This window comes from Schistocerca nitens, chromosome 1 (assembly GCF_023898315.1).
Source record: "Schistocerca nitens isolate TAMUIC-IGC-003100 chromosome 1, iqSchNite1.1, whole genome shotgun sequence".
Classification (NCBI taxonomy): Eukaryota; Metazoa; Arthropoda; class Insecta; order Orthoptera; family Acrididae; genus Schistocerca; species Schistocerca nitens.
In genome coordinates, this window is record NC_064614.1 from 663,298,338 (window position 1) to 663,320,931 (window position 22,594).

The 22,594-nt window shown below is 42.4% G+C and overlaps 1 protein-coding gene across 3 annotated transcripts in view; it reads right to left on the reverse strand.

Annotated features, from left to right (window-relative positions):
- Positions 1–22,594, reverse strand: part of LOC126259205 (toll-like receptor 2) — a 122,902-nt gene that overhangs the window by 38,481 nt on the left and 61,827 nt on the right. For 2 of the 3 annotated variants that reach the window (XM_049955800.1, XM_049955817.1), the window contains 3 exons: positions 14,341–14,571; positions 8,247–8,431; positions 1,928–2,140 (listed from right to left, as the gene is read on the reverse strand). In XM_049955800.1, the coding sequence (XP_049811757.1) occupies positions 1,928–2,140; positions 8,247–8,431; positions 14,341–14,571 (629 nt within the window). The remainder of the gene's footprint in view (positions 1–1,927; positions 2,141–8,246; positions 8,432–14,340; positions 14,572–22,594) is intronic. The other variant, XM_049955809.1, reaches the window with a different exon arrangement.

Below are 22,594 nucleotides of genomic sequence, written 5' to 3' on the forward strand. Positions count from 1 at the left end.
CAATATCTTCAATGCGCTGCAAGTGTCACACATCGTCAGAACGCTGTTCTATGTCGTTGCGAGTGCGTTATGTCAGAGATAAGTGACTTGGACAGATCGCCACCTCCCTCCCCCCTGCCTCACCCCCTCTCGTACGGAACTGGTTTTGTGAGCACGAGGATGAACAAATGCATCTCCCCTGGCCACTCAACAGATCGCAATACTGTTAAGAATGTGGTATACTTTGGAGGCACTTAAATGCGATTTGCAGAGTATCCATATAGATGTAGAAGAGTGCGTGATTCTTCTCCACCTCCTTTTGTCGTTACGTGAATACTTGAACTCCCCAGTATTAAAGTCCCATAGTACTCAGAGCCAACTCCCCAGTATTCTGCAGAAAGAATGGTATAGGGCTCCCTTGTAAACCAGACAGGACCTGTAATTATAGGATTGGAAGCTTTTTAAATTCCAGCGTCTTTCCTACGCCGTATTATTGTGTTTTTGGTGTTTCCAAAATCTTGTGCACCCATTGTATGTCATCAATGAATCTGGTCATGTGTATTTTTGCACTGTGAGTTTTGATCCCACTGCCGAACCTTTCTTTTATTTCCGTCATTGCTTCTTCGAGGGACAGACTGAACAGTAGGGGTGAAATAGTGCAGACCTGTCGGACAGCCTATTTAATACGAGCACTTCATTCTTGGACTTCCATTCTACGAGAGTCACTCCAAAAGAAATTCACACTATTTTTGTAAAAATACAGTTTTCATTCTGCATGTGTGAAAGTTTTACGGTGTGTGGATACATCCTTCCTGTTAGTTCTCAAACTTAGTTCAACCTGTTCCCGTGAGTGGCGCCGTCACAGCATGTCTTCAAGATGGCTGCTACACTTGACGTTCGTCAGATGCAACGTGCTGTCATAGAACTCCTGTGCTGTGAAAACGAGACAGTGGGAAACATCCACAAGAGGTTGAAAAAGGTGCTAGTCGGTGGGCAAGCAGGTTACATGATGAAAGCGGGCACGGCAATATTGAGAATTGTCCTCGCAGCGGCAGGCCTCGTACTGCACACACTCCAGACAATGTGCAGAGAGTTAACGAATTGGTGACTGCTGACAGCCGCATCACAGTGAACGAATTGTCACGCTACGTTGGGATAGGGAAAGCAAGTGTTTGCAGAATACTGAACGTGTTGGCGTTAAAAACGGTTTGTGCCAGGTGGGTTTCCAGGATGTTGACAGTGGCTCACAAAGAAACAAGAAAAAGGGTCTGCAGCGAAAGTCTGGAACAGTACGAGAATGGTGGAGATGAATTTCTTGGAAGAATTGTGACAGGTGATGAAACATGGCTCCATCATTTTTCACGAGAGACGAAGAGGCTATCAATGGAGTGGCATCATGCAAATACAGCCAAGAAAAACAATTCAAAACCACACCTTCTGCTGGAACAGTTATGGCTACGGTGTTTTTCGATTCCGAAGGACTCTTGCTTGTGGACATCATGCTAAGTGGAACCACCATAAATTCTGATGCATATGTGACGACACTAAAGAAACTTCAAGCTTGACTGAGTCGTGTTCGACCACATCGGCAAAAGCAGGATGTTTTGCTGTTGCGCGACAATGCACGGCCACATGTCAGTCAAAAAAACCATGGAAGCGATCACAAAACTCGCATGGACAACACTGAAACACCCATCTTACAGTCCTGACCTGGCTCCATGTGACTATCACATCTTTGGGAAACTGAAAGACTCTCTTCATGAAACAAGGTGTGCACGCTGCCAAACAGTGGCTCCAACAGGTTGGTCCAGAATTTTACCGTGCGGGTATACAGGCCTTGGTTCCAAGATGGCGTAAGGCATGTTTCGATATTGCCACCTCTATTTAGGCGTGACATTTACCGACTGGAGGCGGAGTCCCTAGCCGCTGTTGTGGCTCGCTCACTCACCTGCGATGGTAGCAGAGGAGGGTTATGGCGACGATCACGGCAAGCATGCTGATGAGCAGCACCAGGAACTGGGCCACGTAGCGGGGGGACCCGGGGCAGCCGGACCTGTCGTCCAGGTCTTTCATTCTCGCCACGGGCTTCCCGGCTCTCTCTTGCGGCTCGCTGCATACCGGCTGCTCCGGACGCACCACTCGAAGTCTGTCCGACGACGTACTGTGGTATTACGTGACAGGTATTAGGAAAGAGTACAAAAATAGTCAACTTTAAACAGGAGGTTAGAGATTGGAATAAACATGTACATCTAAAACTACAAACTGAAAGTCACCGAACGGTGCATGGCGGAGCGTACTTCTGGGATGGCTACCGTTTCTCCCTTCCCCTACTCCATTCGCAAATGGCGTGTTGGAAGGACGATTGTCGATAAACCTCAGTGTGAATTCTCATTTCTCTGATCTACTCGTCCTGGCCATTTGCAGCAATGGAACTAGGGTAATTAGAGATTAACAAACCTTTGAGGCTAGAAATTATATTAATTAATTTTGATTTTATTAAATTAGGGACTTCGTACGTAATGAGAGGGATACCAGGTAGCCAGAGAAGATGTTGAGGTATAGAGGCGCTGTCCATAACTTCTGCAAGTCGTCATGGCAATGCTAGTAAAGTGCGCACAGGCTACGGTTACTCGAGCACAGTAACCAAGTTTTTCAAGGACGCCTCTCTCCGGAAGCATTTCCATGATCGTATTGCACAGCTTAACTAAAGACTGTAGCATTCTAAACACGCTGTTACATCTGCTCTCCGTTTCTTGCCTCGAGCTTCTCCGTATGTAATTCACGTCACCAATTTTGTTTTTTGAACAATTGCAATGTTTTGCTTGCATTAGCGCATCGCTCAGTGACAGTTTCTGTCTTCCTCTACAGTTTTCACCCTCTACGGCTCCATCAATTATCGTGGAAGTTATCCCTTGATGTCCTATCATCCCGTCCCTTCTTCTTGTCAGTGGTTTTCATATACGCCTTTCTCTCAGATTCTCCGAGAACCTCATTCCTTATCTCATCAGTACAGCTAATTTCCAACATTACTCTGTTGCGCTATATCTCAAATGCTTCGATTCTCCTCTGTTCCGTTTTTCCCACAATCCATTTTTCACTATCATACAATGCTGTGCTTAAAACGTACAATCTCAGAAATTTCTACCTCACATTATACTAATAGCTTTTTACATCCTCCTTACGCCATCCGTTATAGGTTATTTTGCAGCCTAGGTAAAAAAAAGAAAACAAGAACAATTGTCGCCTGGGCAACACGGAGAAATCAGCAGCAGCAGGTCATGCATTAGGACCGGGATACCACCAAATTCGTTTGTCTGACACTGTAGTTGTGGTAAGATCTAATAATTATTACTCTAGTATGTATAGAGAGGCTATAGAAATACAAAAGCACGACACCAATGTCAACAGAAAAGAAGACGGACTGAAATCAAGCATGTTGTCTGCCCTAGTACTAAATGAAACAAACAGCGCCAACTCCTCCCGACTACAAGCTCCCTAACATACGTCGGCGCGTCTCTGCGATCTTAGGCAGCGCTCTGACAACGTCACGAACAGGTCGGCTTGATGACTTTCTTTGAGTTTGTACCTGCTTAAATCCTCTGACGATGTTTCCAGCATTGGAATACGAAACGCTAGGGAGATAATTATGCCTTGGCCCACGAACTAATGCCCATAAAACAAATATCACCACTAGTTGCAACAATCAGATCATTCGTATTTACACTGGCAACTTATCACTATGGCATCACGACTATCAATGCCTCCTGCCGCAGCTGAGGTAATCTCCCACATTCTACTGCATGTGTCATCGTAAATGACTCTTGCCAACGACATAAATTACGTGATTTATTTCTGCATTTTTTTGTTCTCTAATTGCTTATGTGTATTGTGTTTTCATAACTGACAGTGTCCAGTGTCCAGTGGACAGTGGAAAGTCCAATAAAAACTCTTTGGTATTCAGGCATGTTTGCCAACGTAATTCAGTGCCTTTTTACCCTGTTTGATCTATGAGTTTCGTTGTTAATATTTCTAGATTTTATGGAAATATACATATTTAATTTGTGGTCGGCTTTTGTTTAAGTGGAGTAGTGCTATCCCCTTCCGTCTCAACTAGTTCACTATGACTGGGAAGACATGGTCCATTCACGCTTGTTATAGAAGGTGAATTCAGTGCGTTACGCCAAATCAGGGTAGGAAGTAGTATACTGGATGCTCGTTTCGAAGCCACACAGCAGGGAACACGATTTTCATTATTTCACGACATTGGCTATAGCGCGACAGGACTTTGCAACCTCATCGTGACCATATCTCAATTTCATCGATCACATTGAGACCCCTAACTGACACTGTATAGCCTGAGGGACATAACGCTGTGTAGGGATTGGACAAAAATAGGAAAACACCTCGAGAAATGCAGCCTTATCATAAATCCAACTGCTACGCGAGCCTGAATGTTGCCTTGCTGCATTTAACCACAAACGGCACCTGTGCTATATCCTCAATATGTTGCAACTGTCAGTCGTGGTCAGAACAGTGTTATACATAGTAGTGAGTGTGTTATCTCGGAGCTAAGTGAAGTAGAATGGATGTAGATTGTTGGTGGTCGTATGGCGAGTACTTCCGTAACCAAGAGAAGTGAACTGTTTAGTGTTTCAAGAGGCACCGTATCGAATACTTATACCGCAATCGGGGAAAGCGGAATAACATCATCCGCCAAACAACGCGGATGAAAGTGTATGATAAGTGATTGTGACAGACGGTCGTTGAAGAGGATTGTGACGCAAAGTAAGTGGACGACAGGTGCAAAAGTCACTGCTGAACTGAATGTCGCATTCGCGAAGCCTGTTAGCAATAAAACAACACGGAGGAGACTTCATAAACAGGGAACTGGAGAGCGAGATGGAATTCGAAATCTACACATGTCACACAAATGCCTTTAACATTAAAACGTGCTGCAGAAGCCATAAAACATCGAGTATGGACCAATGGAAGAAAGTCATTTGTTCGGATGAGTCTTGTTTCACACTGTTTCCAACTGGCTAAGTTGAGGTCTCAAGAGTGAAACGTGACGGGGGTTTAGTGTTGATTTCTGTAGCCATATCTTAGTATAAAAATGCAGTAAATGAAGCAGGCAAAAAGGAATACAAACGTCCCAAAAATGAGATCGACAGGAAGTGCAAAATGGCTAAGCAGGGATGGCTAAGAGGACAAATGTAAGGATGTAGAAGTGCATATCACTAGGGGTAAGATAGATACTGCCAACAGGAAAATTAAAGAGACCTTTGGAGAAAAGAGAACCACTTGCATGAATATCAAGAGCTCAGATGGAAACCCAGTTCTAACCAAAGAAGGGAAAGCAGAAAGGTGGAAGGAGTATATAGAGAGCCTATACAAGGGCGATGTTCTTGAGGACAATATTATAGAAATGGAAGAGAATGTAGATGAAGATGGAATAGGAGATATGATACTGCTTGAAGAGTTTGACAGAGCACTGAAAGACGTAAGTCAAAACAAGGCCCCGGGAGTATACAACATTCCATTAGAACCACTGACAGCCTTGGGAGAGCCAGGGCTAACAAAACTCTACCATCTAGTGAGCAAGACGTATGAGACAGGCGAAATACCCTCAGACTTCAAGAAGAATGTAATAATTCCAATCCCAAAGAAAACAGGTGTTGACAGATGTGAAAATTACCGAACTATCAGTTTAATAAGCCACGGATTCAAAATACTAACACGAATTATTTACAGACGAATGGAAAAACTGGTAGAAGGCGACCTCGGGGAAGATCAGTTTGGATTTCGTACAAATGTTGGAACACGTGAGGCAATACTGACCCTACGGCTTATCTTGGAAGCTAGATTAAGGAAAGGCAAACCTACGTTTCTAGCAGAAAGCTTTTGACAATGTTGACTAGAATACCCTCTTTCAAATTCTGAAGGTGGTAGGGGTAAAATACATGGAGTGAAAGGCTATTTACAATTTGTACAGAAACCAGATGGCAGTTAAAAGAGTCGAGGGACATGAAAGGGAAGCAGTGGTTGGGAAGGGAGTGAAACAGGTTTATAGCCTATCGCCAATGTTATTCAATCTGTATATTGAGCAAGCAGTAAAGGAAACAAAAGAAAAATTCGGAGTAGGAATTAAAATCCATGGAGAAGAAATAAAAACTTTGAGGTTCGCCGATGACATTGTAATTCTGTCAGAGACAGCAAAGGGCCTGGAAGAGCAGCTGAACGGAATGGGCAGTGTCTTGAAAGTAGGATATAAGATGAACATCAACAAAAGCAAAGCGAGGATAATGGAATGTAGTCGAATTAAGTCGGGTGATGCTGCGGGAATTAGATTAGGAAATGAGACGCTTAAAGTAGTAACTTAGTTTTTCTATTTGGGGAGCAAAATAACTGATAATGGTCGAAGTAGAGAGGATATAAAATGTAGACGGGCAATAGCAAGGAAAACGTTTCTGAAGAAGAAAAATTTGTTAACATCGAGTACAGATTTAAGTGACAGGAAGTCGTTTCTGAAAGTATTTGTCTGGAGTGTAGGCATGTATGGAAGTGAAACGTGGACGATAAATAGTTTAGACAAGAAGAGAATAGAAGCTTTCGAAATGTGGTGCTACAGAAGAATGCTGAAGATTAGATAAGTAGATCACATAACTAATCAGGAGATACTGAATAGAACTGGAGAGAAGAGAAATTTGTGGCACAACTTGACTAGAAGAAGGGGTCGGTTGATAGGACATATTCTGAGGCATCAAAGGATCATCAATTCAATATTGGTGGGCAGCGTAAAAATCGTAGAGGGAGACCAAGAGATGAATACACTAAACACATTCAGAAGGATGTAGGTTGCAGTATTTACTGGGGATGAAGAAGCTTGCACAGGATGGAGTAGCATGGAGAGCTGCATGAAACCAGTCTGTGGACTGAAGACCATATCGAGTCAAAGGTTCTGCCGAGTGTTTCTATGCTTCAGAGTTATTGGAATGTCTTTGCGATTCGCGCAAAAACCTGTGGCAGCGCCTTGGTGGGGAGTGAAATTTCACCCGAGGTCTAGGCCTGGGTGTGTTTAAGAACATGGCCACAACCGGGAGTTGTTCATATACCGCCTTCCAAAGTTTAGTATTTATCTTCCTTCCTCCAAGGCGGGTTAAGCTGGTGGATATATAAATATATATTGTATGTAACCTGTTCTTATACGAACCTGTTTCCTTAAATATTAGCGACTGGCAACTGGCAAAACTTTAAACTGCATAGCATCTCTGAGTTCCTTGCGCAGCTCTTTCTAGTAGTCTTTTATTAACACGTCTGAGCACGTGAACATTTATTCTTAAAGATCAGTTTTTCTGCTGTAGTTTTTTGTGTAAGTGGTTCTATCATGCTATGTAACTGGATCTTAGCTTGGCACTAGTGTTGAAGTGTCATTAAGTCACCCTTCATTGGTAACTGTTTTCATTATTTTGAAGGAAATCCTATATGGGAGTTTGTATTTTTGAGGTTTGTCAGTAATTCTGTTTTCTTAATAAGGGAAAATAAAGCGAGAGTATTAGTGCCCGGCAACGTTAAGTTTTTAATTGACCTTTTAACAAGTGCTTCCTTAACGGATTGGAATAGGGAGTTTATAAGGGTATTTTAGTGAAGAATGTTAAGTGTGGCCATCTCAATGTAATGTAATGGTTTTGAGGATTTTGATGAAGTGGCTATGTGAAGTAATTGATAACTGTTATGCTTAAGGTTTCTATAAATGCCTAGCACATTAAGTTTTTTATAACTTTCTCTTAAGGGACTGTTTATTTGAGTACTGAGTACGTTGGGGTTTCTAACTGAATTTGCAAAGCTTTATCTAGTGGCTTGTCCACAATTTGTAATTGTCACATTCCTTAAAAGGTGTAATGTCAATAAACTGTGTTAATTATAAATTGTGACTACCAAACATGATTCCATCCCGCTTCCTCTTTAATGGTATCTAAGATATGGTGGGTAAGTGTGGTACGAAAAGGGAACCACGTACCAATAAAATCGTTCAGCACAATAACAAAATGATTCGGGACGTTAACAAGTATGGGCCTACACTGGACGTCGTTAGAATTGTAATATGAGGGTATCGAATGGTAATTATGCAAGGCTTTATCATACTATACGTATATAACAATACAATGCCCAGGGTAGTTTGAGACTGATAACTAATTGATGAGTTTAGTGATTATATCAAATGACACAAAAGTGTGAATACTTTCAGAAATATTTCCTGTAGAACATACTTTCTTTGTTTTTCCATCCACTGGCGTAGCTGCCGAGTGACTTCAGCATCACTTGAGCAGGGATCACAGCTCAGCAGCATGTTGTCGCCCAGGTCTATGGTCATTCCTGAATCATCAGCTCTGAGGAACTGGAGTCCCAGTGGTGATCGTGCATTCCCCACCAAGGTTAGATGACCGGCTCGAACCTGCGAGAAACATCGAAAAGGACCTGGTGGTAATAAAAGAAGACCTCGGAAAACTGTGTTAGTTCTCTTTTTTTTTTTTTAATTCTTTGTGTTGATGAATTGGTTTCACTGTAAAATATGTCTGACATGGACAGGTAACATACATTGCGAGGTCCCCTCGATATTATCATTTTCTACAACAACAAACAGTTGATCATTTTGTTTCGTCAAAAATATCTGGCATACCTTTTGAACTTCACTTCTGCCAATTTCGGGCTTCTGTTATTTCAAGAATGACTCCCCATTCCTTCTGTTCCGTTTATGTACAGGGGAGACCGGGGCACGGTTACCCAAGGGGCACCGTTCACAGCATTAGCAAAGAAAGCATCTTAGTGAGAGGAACATATTTGTGTTTTTGTGCAAGGGGAATAAATTTTTTTACTCAAATATCTAATCTTCTAGGGAACAAACATTTTAGAATTAAGAACTGAGCTTACTCTACCTAACAAGGTACATTTGTATAATTTGAAAGCCTTTGAGGAACTAATTTGGTTTTGAAGCTAATTCAATGTGAAGGTACACGTTTATTCAGTTCAGTATGGGCACATTTATACACTATTCTGCATTTCTATCCCAGTTGATACCCGAGTCAACGAAATATGACAACAGCAGTTGGAAACTCAATCTCAAAAAATGAAGGCACAGGAGAAAGGTAGAAACAGCTAAAAAAATGCTATTTTAGCCTAATGAATCTCAGAGATAATTTCTATGACAGCAAGGCCTGATATGGACAAGAAATTGCTAAAAGCAAGAGCAAAGAAAAATTAGATTGGCTTACTTCTGACATCATTAGCGCTCCGCCCATATGCAGGTTCACACACCGTAAATTTATATGCTATCCTGTCGTCTGCCATCCTCGTCATATCTGTGTCATTTCCGCTTCCGTTTATGTCGTCCATCACCCTGTATGTCTTCCTTGCTCTGTCTCCTTCCACAAACTAGACACTTCAAAGCGTCTATTAGTAAGCACTCCCATCTCAACGAGTGTCCCAACCAATTGTTCTGCCCTTCTCTTATTACCTGCCGCAGTCTGATCAAGAGGATGAAAATTATTTTTGTATTTACTGCTTGATACAACCAGTCAAAAGGAAAAGGAGAATGGGTAGAATGCCTTGGATGTAAAAGGTAGCCTCGCGAAGCTTGTGGAAACACTATTTTTTGCTTCCATAATTACAACTCGGACGATGATTATGGTTCAAAAATGGTTCAAATGGTTCTAAGCACTATGGGACTTAACTTCTGAGGTCATCAGTCCCCTAGAACTTAGAACTACTAAAAATAACTACCATAAGGACATCACACACATCCATGCCCGAGGAAGGATTCGAACCTGCGACCGTAGCGGTCGCGTGGTTCCGGACTGTAGCGCCTTGAACCGCTCGGCCACTTCCGGCCGGCAAAATGTTTGTATTTTACATATTAATTGGTGCAAGCAAGCCTATGATTTCGTTTATTTCCAATAACAGACATTTTTAAAATTTTAGCACTACGTTTTGTTTATATATTACTGTGTTTTATGATAGGCCTAGAAGTATCCCCTTAGGTGCGTAAACCTATCCAACTGCGGGCCAAGTTTTTACACTCGACTTCAGACTGCATAAAATTATTCTTCAGTCTTAAATATACCGTAGAGTTAGAAATATATGTACCAATCTATACTTTAATGACCATTGTATAAGACACAATATTAAACAAGTTAAATGTAACAAAATTCTGAAAAGAAATCCGGCTAAATGTGCCCCAGTCTCCCCTATGAATTACGGTGCAAGTGAGTGATCTCTGACGTAAGTTAACATTCATACATATTTCCTGATGGAAATCCAACGTGGCAGCAATTTTGTGAGAGAGCACACTGGCAAGCGCGTGGAAAGTTTCACTTTTGGAGATACGATGGTGGTAGGAGCATCCCCGAATTATCTTTTTACCGATATCTGTCAGCCCACAGGCTACTGTGATAGTCTCAGATCGGCACCATAAAGATATCGTAATAAACCACCTTAAAAGGTCTGCTGACATAAACGGCGCCTGGGAACAAGTATTTTGGAAGCAGTGACGCTGGTCCAGTGTAAGAAAATTTGTTCTCCACGCCACGTCGTGGAACGTCCAAGTTGGAGGGTGGCCTGCTCTCTGAAGCAGGACTGGCGGAGATCTGTTGCAGAGTCGTCGAAAGGGTAGATTGATGGTGCATGCACAGGCATAACGATCAGTGGACTCGGTTGAATATGGGGCTCCACGGCAGACACTCCCCACGTTCCCATTTTGTCACAATGATACCGTCAATTACGATTGCAGTGGGCACAGGATAATCGAGTCTGGACTGTACATCAACGGAAATGTGTCGTATGGTCAGGTGAACCACGTTTCTTTTTAGACCATCTCGACAGTCGCCTCCGGATACGACGTCATTCCAGGCGAACGGCTTCGCGAAACATGCGCAACGTCATGGACACAAACCGTTGGTGCATTATTATAGTATGGAGTACATTCGTCTGCGATTTGTTGGGGCCTGTGGTAGTACTGGAAGGCGCGATGACAGCTGTGAACCACTTCAACATTATTGCGGATCACCTGCATTCCTTCACGTTTGATGTGTTCCCTTATCTTCCAGCAGCATAAGTGTCCCTGTAACAAAGCCAGAGACGTGCCGCAATGGTTTCGGAAACGTCACAGTGAACTGACGTTGATGTCCTCACCAACAAATTCGTGGTAGATGTGTCATCAATTTGACGTAAAGAAGTCATGTGTGAAAATGACAGAGTCGAAAGTTATAAGCGAAAATCTTTCTGATACCTCTGGCAGAGGAACACATGTACCAGTATTGTTGTTTCAAAGATTGTGTGGTAGGCAGTCCCGACGAGAATTTGTTATTCGTTAATAGATGTGGTTCTAACATTATGGAGCTCCACCTCACTTGAGGACTGAGGTATCATGAAGTCGTATGTTTTTAGATTAATTAGTACAAGTATATGTGGCAAGAGCATGCCATTAATGATTAGCTTTCCATGGGCAGAAGGTCATGTGTCGAAGTGTGGATGCGTGGCGCAGAAAAACATCAGGTCATACACTTTCTGAATTGTTTATGCGAAGACTGTCCGACGCAGAGAAAAAGCTGTCATCACACTGATGTATCTACATATTAAGGTGCCACATATAATAACATCTGTATCCACAAGTATTACATACATATGTTATTATGTACGTATAAGCACTGGGGCGCCAAAGAAACTGGTATAGGCGTGCGTATTCAAATATAGAGATACGTAAACGGGCAGAATACGGCGCAGCTGTCGGCAACGCCTATATAAGAAGACAAGTGTCTGCCACAGTTGTCAGATCGGTTACCGCTGCAACAGTGGCAGGTTATCGAGATTTAAGTGAGTTTGAAAGTGGTGTTATAGTCGGCGCACGAGCGATGGAACTCAGCGTCTCCGAGGTAGCGATGAAGTGGGGGTTCTCCGTACGACCATTTCACGAGTGTACCATGTAATGGTACTTGAATTACATAACCATTACGGCAGCTCACCTAAACCTCCCGATACCAGTAATATTCTACTGTGTTTCTGTTAAGTGGTTTACATAATTCTGAGACAACATTCAGATTTGATTTCATTAATGTAGTTACTTTGATACATCGATATGTTTATATTGGAATGACATTATTCTTATGTGTATTCTTTTCTTTTGTCACTATGATCTTTGACGTACTTGTAACTCTTGATTTTTCGGCGCGTAAGCGATTATTAGTTAGTTGTTAGAGAGTCGGACCTTGAAAAAGTCAAGTCTTGGACGTCATGTTGGAAAGACGCATATTGTAGCCAGTTTATAAAATGTGAACTTTAACAGTGAGGAAGATGTTTTCAAGTATGTTTTGTATTGTGAAGTAATGTTTTGTGTGTTACGTGCTATCGCAACAAAAGCAATAAAAAAGAAGTGTAACTTAAATTCGGAGTGCTGATTATTTTTTTACATCACCATTGTGCTAACTTTGAAAGGTTTAATCTTCAAGAATGGTTTGTGAAGCGCATCTACAAAACTTTTGAATATAGCAGAATAAAACCTAGGCCTCTTTGCATCCGAGCTTGGAATCATCACCACCTAGATTTTCGACGATTGAGCCATGATTTTACAACGAGACCAGCGTGGAAAACACGAAAAGATGAGTGCCTAGTTTACTCACTATTACATGAAATGACTTTATTAACTGTGCTCTAATGACACCTGCCACATAATAACTTTGTTGTTGCCCGAAAATACAGTATTTAGCAGCGTGAGCAACACCACAATCATTATTAAATTTTCACCTTTGTTGTGGTAGGGTTGTTAGAACCATGAATATCAGGAATCCGGTAAAGCATCAAATCTCCGCCATCACCGCGGCCGGAAAAAGATCCTGCAAGAACGGGACCAACGACGAGAGAAGAGAATCGTTCACGGTGACAGATGTGTGATCCTTCTACAAATTTCTGCAGATTTCAATGCTGGGCAATCAACAAGTAGCTTGCGAACCATTCAAGCAAGACACATCATCAATATGGGTTTTCGGAGCCGAAGGCCCACTCCTGTACGCTTGATGACTGCACGACACAAAGCTTTACGCCTCACCTGGGTCCGTCAACACCGACATTGGACTGTTGATGACTGGAAACATGTTGCCTGGTCGGACTAGTCTCGTTTCAAATTATATCGAGCGGATGGCCGTGTAGTGGTATGGAGACAATCTGATGAATCCATGGACCCTGCATGTCACCAGCGCTGTTCAAGCTGGTGGAGGCTCTCAAGTGGTGTGGGGCATGTGCAGCTTGGATGATATGGGATACCCGATACGTCTGGATAAGAATCTGACAGGTGCCACGTACGTAAGCATACTGTCTGATCACCTGCATCCATTCATGTCCATTGTGCGTTCCGACGGACTTGGTCAATTACAACAGGACAATGCGACATCCCACACGTCCAGAATTGTTACAGAGTTGCTTCAGGAACACTCTTCTGAGTTTAAACACTTCCACTGGCCATCAAACGCCCCCGAAATGAACGTTATTGAGAATATCTGGGATGCCTTGCAACGTTCTGTTCAGAAGAGATCTCCACCCTCTCGTACTATTATGGATTTATGGACAGCCCTGCAGGATTCGTGGTGTCAGTTTCCTCCAGCACTAGTTCAGACATAAGTCGAGTCCATGCCACGTCGTGCTGCGGCACTTCTGCGTGCTCGCGGGGGCCCTACACGATGTTAGGTACGTGTACCAGTTTGTTTGGCTCTTCAGTTTTTGCACATATGTGTGTGGTGTTAGGACTGTAATTGCAGATATTTGTATTTTGCCTGAGGACAGCGTACTGAACGACATTACTTCACTATTTATTTCATTTACAGAATATAATTATGTCTGTTAAGAGAAGCATGTTTTTACTTTGATTGGTACCTCCAAGATCACATACAATAGCAACCCATTACTGTTTAGTTTACCCTGGGTTTACGTCAGGTGCTCAAGTGTGAATGTGTGAGCACAAAATGGATAGTCTATAGTGAGATATTTAGTACACTTTATGGCACACTTACAAGCGCGCAGGAATCATAAGGTAGTAAATTATGTGATTTATTTGCAAGAAGATTGTTAGTCGCAGAGAAAACACAACTAACACCCCTAAGTGGGTACATATTAAGCTACCAATTATCAAAATATCTGTAGCTATATCTCTAACATCCAATTTATTATGTATGATGTTGGAGACTCCATGATACTGTTCTCTTGGAAGGCTGCAACGCCTGAAGTCTGTAGCGAAATGAAGAGCACCTGCTGAAGATTGACCATTTGGACAGGCAGTTGGCCCTGAATCTAAGCCATGTTGTATGTTAAGCAGCTGCTCACCTTCCAAGATTCAATTCGGTTGAAGGAGGCGTCGATGTGTGACACGTTTCCCGGTCCCAGCAGCCTGAGGTGGAGCAGCGCGTTGTGGGAGATGTTGAGCAGCCGCAGCTGGTGCGACAGCCACAGGCCGTCGGCGGTGGAGAGCTCGTTGTGGGACACGTCCAGCACCTGCAACTTCTGCAGCGGCACCAGCATCTGCGGACTCAGCGTCTGCAGCTGGTTGTGGGACACCTGCACGTCAAGCAGAGAGGCTTCGTCATTTCCTGTACCGCTCTGCACAGCAGTTGCGGGTAAAGCAAGTGGTAGCATTCGGTTTATTGGTAAAACACTGGGGGAGTGCAATCAGTCCACAAAGGAGATTGTTTACTAATCACTCATGTAACCGGTTATAGAATATTGCTCAAGTGTGGGACACGTACGAAATAGGAATAATAGGGGATATTGAACGTATACAGAGAAGGGCAGCACCAATGGTCGCTGCACCAATGGCAGCATGAATGGTCGAATGGTTTGAACCGTGGGAGAATATCAAAGAGATACTGAAGGAACTGAACTGGAAGACTCCTGAACTATCCAGAGAAAGTCTATAAACAGTTTCAAGAACCGGCTTTAAATATACTACAAACCCCCACGTATAGCTCACAAAAGGATCGTGAGTATAAGATTGAAATAATTACTGCACTCGCAGAGGCATTCGAACATTCATTCTTTCCGCGCTGGTACAATGGAACGTACCCTCTGCCATGCACCTCACCGTATTTTGCAGAGTACAGATGTAGATGCAGATGTAGACGTGCTCTTAACGGCACGGTAAATATATCGGGGATTTTATCGATCGTTAATTTTCATGTAAAAGGTGAAATGAATTTAAAGTGCAGTAAATTACAAGAAAGATGTCTCACTGTCACATTGACATGCCGTTTAACAGTTCTCAGTATCATAAAAACACAAAACAGCAGCATATAGCTCGTGTATTAAATTTTATTTCTATAAATAAAAAGTTTTAATAATTAATTAAAACCTTTTAATTGCCTAAATAGGAATTAGACAGCAATAATAACATAAATAATTTAAGTTCAAAATATAAAACATCTATGGATCTGAAAAGAATAAGGAAACCGAAAGTTGATGTAAGTGGCAAGGGTTTTTTACGTTGGTGGTAATACAGAGAAAATTTTATATGACAATATTAACGTAAATCGACAGAACATACCCAATTTCATGAGGAAATAGTGTAACTGTATGTGAAACGAATAGCAGGAAGCAATCCCATACAAAATATATCAAACGAACATTTCATCCGAAACTAGTGAACTTATTGCTTTTATCTAATTGTAGCCTAGAGACTTAAAGTTCTTAAATAATTTTTTAAACAAAAGTTGTATGTAAAAATTCATTTGTCATCACATCTCTCCATCTACAATGTTAGGTAATAATACTAAACATTATCTGCTGAACTGAGTTCTGAGATACGCGGACCAGAGGAAATGAGCTTCTATCGCTATGTGGGGAATTCTAGGGAATGCGACTTTCAATGGGAATGCCTGCCGTTAGGCGACCTCTTCGCCAATTGCGTTTCTACGCTCTGTAGGTTACCTGACACCGTCAACGGGAGAGCGATCTCTGAATCTGAAAAAATATTATTCTTACTAGAGCAGTTTTGTTTGCCCAGATCGCTATAATATTTATTGCGATCGCAATAGTATTTACTGGGACCTGTACAAATAAAACTTCTCTAGTAAAAAGAATAACATACTTCCCTACAGTGTTGTTGAGGCAGGAGCAATCCCTTTCGATGCCATACATTCTATTAAATGCCGTGACGCCCATTGTGAGGGGTCCGCTTACGCTTCGTCGGCATGCAAGCTCATCCATGCTGCCCTAACGGCATTTTACCCAATAACTTCGATATTCTGTAGTGTCGTTGGATGACGTTTCTGAACTGTTTCTATTCTCAATTTGTTCCTCAATACATCGTCTGCAACCCCCTGCCTTTTATTGTAGGCCACACTATATGGTAAAAAATATGTCAAGTATTCCCACAGAAGATAGTATCGATTAAAAGTAGAAGAAAACCCTATAGCTGTCATGTTAGCCGCAAGAAAATTCGGCGACTGTGTACACATTAAAAAATAATTATATCGAATATTTTTCTTCACAGGTGCACTTTCTTTTTTTGTAGTAGTAGTAGTACTAGTAGTAGTATCGATCACAATGAATCTCCTAAGATCTTTGTAGTTACGTAAGCAAAGCAACTAATCGTGTCTGTATTAGGAACTACAATATTCTAGCGTAGTTCCTGTACAAACACGGCAGTTCGCTTATGCATCTACATAGATCTAACCAGGGTTAAGTGCGATCGGTATAAAAAAATGCAATTGAGGCCGGAAAATAAATATGTGAAGCGTTTTAAAATCTAGAAACCAATACAGGTTGCGTTAACGGCAGTTGAAAACCCGCAGTTCACTGCCTGCTTTTTACTTAGGTATGAGGAAAGAGATACAAGAGTTGAAATAGTAAATTACCACAATATGCAGTGTGAGCCGGTATAAATTCACGAGCAATCATGGAGCTGAAGCATCAGGACCGTTTTTATACCAATGTATAGGCAAGAATTGTCGGTGACACTCTTAGATTAACAGGTGTTGTGTGTCATCATCGATACCTGTGTGATGAATTACCAGCCCTACTAGAGAATGTTACTCTCGCAGGAAGACAAGGACTGTGGTTTAAGTGCGGCGGAGCACTACCCCATTCTCTAAGGATCGTGGGACAGTCAATGCAACGCGATGGATCACTAGAGGAGGTCCGGTACCATGGCCTCTCCGTTCAAAGGAACTGAATCCGTAAGATATATGGATATAGTGACATTTAAAGACACTTGTGTATTCCCATCCTTTTCCGAGGATTGTTGTTATTTCCGTGAGCAGCTTTAGATATTTTTCCCACAGAGAGGATGCTAACGTCATCCAGGATCCCCTGACCTCGATGACTGGGTTTTGTTCTTCGAGGTCTCCTTTCCCTAGGCGGACTGCCTTCCCTACGGCTCTCAGGGCCCCGGCTTCCCTCGAAGGTAGGTAATATCGTCGAAACAAGAAACGTTGGCCAAAGGAGGCCGATGAGAAAGAAAAGAATTCTGATACAAAGAAGTGGAAGTATTATCAGAATTTACTAAGGGTCCATATGGTTGCGACCCACATACTACCAAGAAGGGAGCCTTCTAGGGCGACTTCACTTAGCCTGGGATCTCATCAGCTGAGCATTATGGCATGTGTGCTCCTACAAGGAGTGTTGCCAGCATAGCTTAATTGATCACTGAGACACACAAACCTACCCACCAACAAGTATTACATACAAGCTGTAACGTGGTTGCGAATTGAACAGTGGCCCGAATATCGAATAAGTTTCCTTTACTTCACGTCTGCGGTCAGAAATTTTGTTATCAGACTACCGGTTTCGGTCTAACTCGCAAAGACAGCCGAGAGCGCTAACGCGCTGCTTCCTAGACTCGGGTAGGCGCGCCGGCCCCGGATCGAATCCGCCCGGCGGATTAACGACGAGGGCCGGTGTGCCGGCCAGCCTGGATGTGGTTTATAGGCGGTTTTCCACATCCCGCTAGGTGAATACCGGGCTGGTCCCCACGTTCCGCCTAAGTTACACGACTCGCCGACATCTGAACACGTTCTCACTATTCCATGAATTACACTAGACGCAGACAGCTGGGGTACACTAATTCCGTTCCGGGGGGTACGGGGTGGCGGCAGGAAGGGCATCCGGCCACCCCTTCATCCTAACCTTGCCAAATCCGTTCCTAACGCTGCCGACCCTGCGTCAGTGCGGGACATGGCACCAGTGAAAGAAGACTACCGGTTTCGGTCTATAATGAACATCTTCAGATATTTTTTTATAAAGACGTATCCTAATATATTAGTGTTATAGTGGCATCCTCAAATGTTATACATAAAAACAGCGCCAGCATTTTCAAACATGTATAAATAACAGCAGATGCAAGAGTCATCTCGTCAGCAACACTTCTGTTCAAAACAGTAGTAGTGCTGCTGGCAAGATGACTACTGCAAATGTTTTTATTTATATATATTTGCCGATGTTGACGCTGATTGTGTTTAACATTTGACGATGTCACTATGGCTCCAGTGTATTGGGACATGTTTTTTTAAAACTGATTTGAAGGTGGTCATTATAGACCGAAACCGGTAGTGTGATGACAAAATTTGGGAGCCGGCCGCCGTGGCGAAGTGGTTCTAGGCGCTTCAGTCTGGAACTACGCGGCTGCTACGGTCGCAGGTTCGAATCTTGCCTCGGCCATGGATGTATGTGATGTCCTTAGGTTAGCTAGTTTTAAGTAGTTCTAAGTCCAGGGGACTGATGACCTCAGATGTTAAGTCCCATAGTGCTTAGAGGCATTTGAACCATTTGGACAAACTTTGTGACCATAGACGTAAACTAAAGGAAAGTATTACATAGCTACCAGGGATTTATCCTGCTCGATGCCATCTTAAAAGTGTTAACATCAGCAGTTAGAATACAGAATGATACCTAAATAGCAGAAGAACAGCAGGAGAAAACAGGAGCACAGTAGAGGCTGTCTCCGACCTAAGACAGATTGTGGAGGAATCCATAGAGTTCAATAAACCAGTCTGTTTGTATTTCATTGAATTGTCGAATGCTTTTGATAGATGTATTTCATTGACTAATTCATATAGTATAACAGGTGTTAAGACTATTAATATAGAACTGAAAGAATTCGAAAGGAAAATGTAATTCAAACTTTAATCGACAAAGGAGTGCTAATGGGTTCAGTGAAAATTGTGGAGATATACTTGAACGTACATGTAACAAAACGAGAATTAAAACATACGAACGATTGACAGCGAATAAAAGATGTAAATAAATGGATGAAGATAAAGAATATAAATTTGAAGGACCATGTGGAAAGGATGGACCCCACAACTTTCGTTGAAATTTGTAAATATAGACGACCTTATGAACACAAAAGAGATGGGCGACAGATGATCCAGTACGCCCACCTAATGAGGCTGACAAAGGAATGGGACAACAGATTGACCGAACAGGTGTTGGTATACACTGGTATATGCTGCGAACTACAATTAAAGGATGATAAATTTAAACCTTGTAATTGTCTCCCATTCGGACGCATAAGTTTGAAATTTGGCTCAGAGATGCCTACCTAACTTTCCCCCGTAATGGTGCAAAAGCGTGGGCCCTACGACGTTACCATGGCGCTCGACGATACTTCGAACAGCACGGTGTCGACACGTGCGACAAAAGGCCTGAGCTCAGAAGTGCATGTGAGGTGTAAGGTGGATTAATGACGTCACATTGGAACCAAATTTTGCCATAATTTTGCCCAACGTCCTTATGGAAGTTTCACACGGTGTAAAGGTTGTCACACCCGTTCTTTCTACGGGTTGGCTGTGGAGATCTGAATCGCAACGCCCAGCATTGAAATCACACGATTTTATTATGTATGGACGGTAAAAATATCTTACACACACTACGTGGATGAGCCTTAGACATCTCACGAGGAAGGACATTGCTTTAAGACAGCATTCCTCTTCACTTGTCCTGAACTGCCCCACGTAGTTCATTTTGTCGAATCACCTGATGCACTCGCTAAGCAAGATCATCGGCTGACACTAGTTGCCTTCCCCGACCACCTGCGTCATGGATGTCATAACATCTTGCATCAATATTTCTGCCGCACTTTGCTGGCATGCATGACAGCTACTGAGCCTTGTCGGCTCGTTTTCCGAGCTGTTATATCTTTGTTTACTTGTGCTGTCAGTTTTGCTGACGCTTCGGTCTTCTTGTAGTTAGCTCTTTTGCTAGAGTGAACTGGAAGCAAGTTGTTGAGGGACGGTGGGGTGGAGAGAGAAAAGCAGGCGACGAACGGTGAGCGTGCGAATACGGGGCCTGATCGGCGTTTGCTCTTCCAAGTGAGCGGCCATTTGTACAGGGCCGGGTTGGTATGGAACGTTGGGCTCTACGCTGTTGTACCCGATTTACTATGTGGATTTGGGAGTTACCGCCTGCTGATGTGGGACGTCGTGATCATGATGATTTTCTATGGTACCTGCCCGCTCTACTTCATCTTTGGGTAAGGTACTTCTGTTTATGGACTTGGGCACATGACTCCGCTGCTGAACTTGCTCCCTTTAGGCTGCTTTACCCGCTGTTCTCTGTTGCTCCGTACTCAAGCTACTAAATTCACCCCTCCCCCCCCCATCCTATTTTCTGTGTGAACTCTCTTTATGGATGATACATTTATATCTACTTAAATAGTGTTTTCCTTTATTGCAATTTGTTCAGCGTTTCAATGATCTTTGTCCTTTTTGCTTGAGTGTGAAATTATTTGGCTGTAATATATTCTAGAGCATCACAAATAATACTGACCACTGAGGTCGAATATCGAGCCTGACCCTTAAGGTGGCTATTCTCGTTTGTCCGACATGTGCACGAATTGTAACATCGGGTTCGGTCGTGGTCGTGGTAAGCAAGCGCCAGCGGGGTTCTCTGTACTCACGTCAGAAGGTCTTGGCGAGATACAGCACTTGTCTTAAAAGAAGGAAGTTATTGTTTACTGTTGTATGTTTCATTCCTACTGTGATCTCGTGCTCCGGTATTAACGCTCAAGCATTTCTTGCTACTTCTTGTCAACAGTTGGCTGCATAATGAAATGAACTGTTATGTTTGATCATTATTGTTAAACGACTAACCGGTTAATCACCTTTGTTTTAATTATACGTCATTGTAACAGATTTTGGTCGGTGTCTAGGGCGAGGTTTACATTTGGTATTCTTGTTTCAGGGCTTTGGAATTTACATATGTTTGATGCTCAGTCTTGTATGAATTATACGCCTGTTACTTTGCCCTCGGCTTCCCGAGCTGTTTGTAGCGTTGGAGCCGTTGGCCCCGGTGTGTTATCCTTTACCCGCCGAATCACCGGGCGTGGCTAGTCCACGTCGGCTGTGTACGTGTGTGCGGCGCGAGGTTCCGTCTCCTGTTTTGTGGCAACCACTAACACACCGCGTACTCCTCGGTTGCTGCGGCACCTCTCTAATCTCTGTAGCATTCGGACTTAAAGTGTCCGCTACCCTAAGCCATACCAGCCAAGCCTTGACTGCACCAGCCCGGACTCTTCTTGTTACTGCTGTCTTAAAATTTCATTTCTTTAACTGTGGATTGTTGAACCTGTAAATTTACAATCGTTGTTACCTTTTTGTTCCAAAACTGCTAGTGCCCCAAGGGCGCTCCAAATCATTTAATCGTAATCGCGTACCTGTAAATTTTAAAATATTGTTCCACTTCTTGTGTGTAAAACTGATTAAGGGAAAGAGACTCTCCAGACTGGTAAAATGTTGAATATGTAGGTCTCAAAAACGTTCGTTAGTGTTCCTGTCTGAGAAAGTTCTAAAGCCCAAGGGGCTTCAGATTGTCAAATGCTTTATTTGTAAAATTTTGAATAATGTTACCCTCCTGTTTGAAAGGTTCCTTCACTTTTGTGAAATTCTGAACCCGTAATTTTATTTTTAAATAATTATCCTTCTGTTTTTAAAATGCTAGTTACAGAAGCGCGCTCAAGTTATTTTAATCGTAGTCCTGAACTGGTAAAATTCTTCTAAATAAGAGCCACCTTCCTTGTTTGAAGTTTACTGCCTGATGTGCGGTTCTCAAATTGTTACGGTAATTCTCTTTCTGTAATTATAGAGAAGCCACATTTCCCTGTTTGAAATTTTACAAGTGCCTAAATGGCTCTCGAGTTGTATTTTTACGGATGTTGTACTTATTGTGAAGAAGTATTACATGTCCCGTAAAAAAATTGCAACTGCTAAAGGGGTATTTATACCGCCTTGCGTAACTTGTGTTAACTTGCCTTAAACTTCCTGTTCTATCAGAGCTACTTTACTGTAAGTTTGGTATGTCTGGTTTGTCTCCCAGAAAGTTACTATTGATTCGTATGTTATTGATGTTTTAAGGGGACCGTACCCTGCCTATCTAACCCATGTTAATTTAGGCAAGTATTTGACCCATTTCTGGAAAAAACTATTTGATACCGGACATTAATATTTTTTCTGTATGTTACATGATGCTAATAGAGTCAACTGCACTAAAATCTACTTTATGCATTTTATAGTTTTTAAGAAATACTTTTTTAAATTTATAAACAAAAAAATTTGTTTTTTCTGCAGAAAATATTTTCGTGAACTTCCTA